Here is an 898-nt window from a genome sequence, read left to right on the forward strand (position 1 = left end):
ACGGATCTCAAAACTTTTTACGAATGCCACATTCCTGGCTTGCTAGCCGGCCATGTAGCTGTAGATAGTTGTCAAGGGTGTGCAAATGACATACTTTTATCATTATATTAACGACAAAAAGAAGCATCCATGAGGCTCAAAGTGAACAACTAGTGATTGGACATTTCATCACAATCTGTCAAATGCTGAGAAGTTATGAACTATAAATAATCAAATGGAATAAAACCAATAAATAAATAATTAATCATAACGACATAATCAGAGAAACTGAATAAAAATAACTGAAAAAGCCAAACGAAATAAGCCATATCACATATAACCAATTTTCACTAATATCCACAAACAAGTATTTTCTTACACTATATGATTAATAAAGGAAAATAGCTGAAAATTACATCATAGTCATGGCATGGCGACCTGTGTACAGAGGCTAAGACAGACCTGGATACTTTTCATGCCGTGGAAAGCAAAACAGCTGAAAATGTTGCTTGGGTGACCACAGATTTTGTAAATGTTTTTTTGACATAGTCAGTGGACAAGGAAAAGGAAAAGTTAATATGACTAAAACAGATGTTAAAAAGGACTCCTTTCAACAGCCAAATATCACCATTGTAAATTTATGAGGTGATATATAAATTTCCTAATTCTTACATCTAAATTAAACCACACATATTCTCTTACCTTGTTATATTCATAGGCAGTCTGACCTCTTAAAACATAGATCAACTGTTGTATAACACAGAAGCCAGTAAAAACAACTGTTGCTGAAGCTATGTAGAGTAATGTGACCCATCCAACCTCAGCTAAGTCAGCCTGGTAAAAAATTGGAGTTCATATCAATATACATTATTAGATTATTAAAATGAAATCTATAATGCATATAACAGATATCAAGTAT

General features: G+C 32.9%; 1 protein-coding gene across 1 annotated transcript in view; it reads right to left on the reverse strand.

Moving 5' to 3' along the window:
* Positions 1-898, reverse strand: part of LOC119586989 (palmitoyltransferase ZDHHC22-like) — a 13648-nt gene that overhangs the window by 4477 nt on the left and 8273 nt on the right. The window contains exon 6 of the mRNA XM_037935730.1: positions 682-813. Within this exon, the coding sequence (XP_037791658.1) occupies positions 682-813 (132 nt within the window). The remainder of the gene's footprint in view (positions 1-681; positions 814-898) is intronic.

The sequence above is a fragment of the Penaeus monodon genome, chromosome 22, assembly GCF_015228065.2.
Source record: "Penaeus monodon isolate SGIC_2016 chromosome 22, NSTDA_Pmon_1, whole genome shotgun sequence".
NCBI lineage: Eukaryota > Metazoa > Arthropoda > Malacostraca > Decapoda > Penaeidae > Penaeus > Penaeus monodon.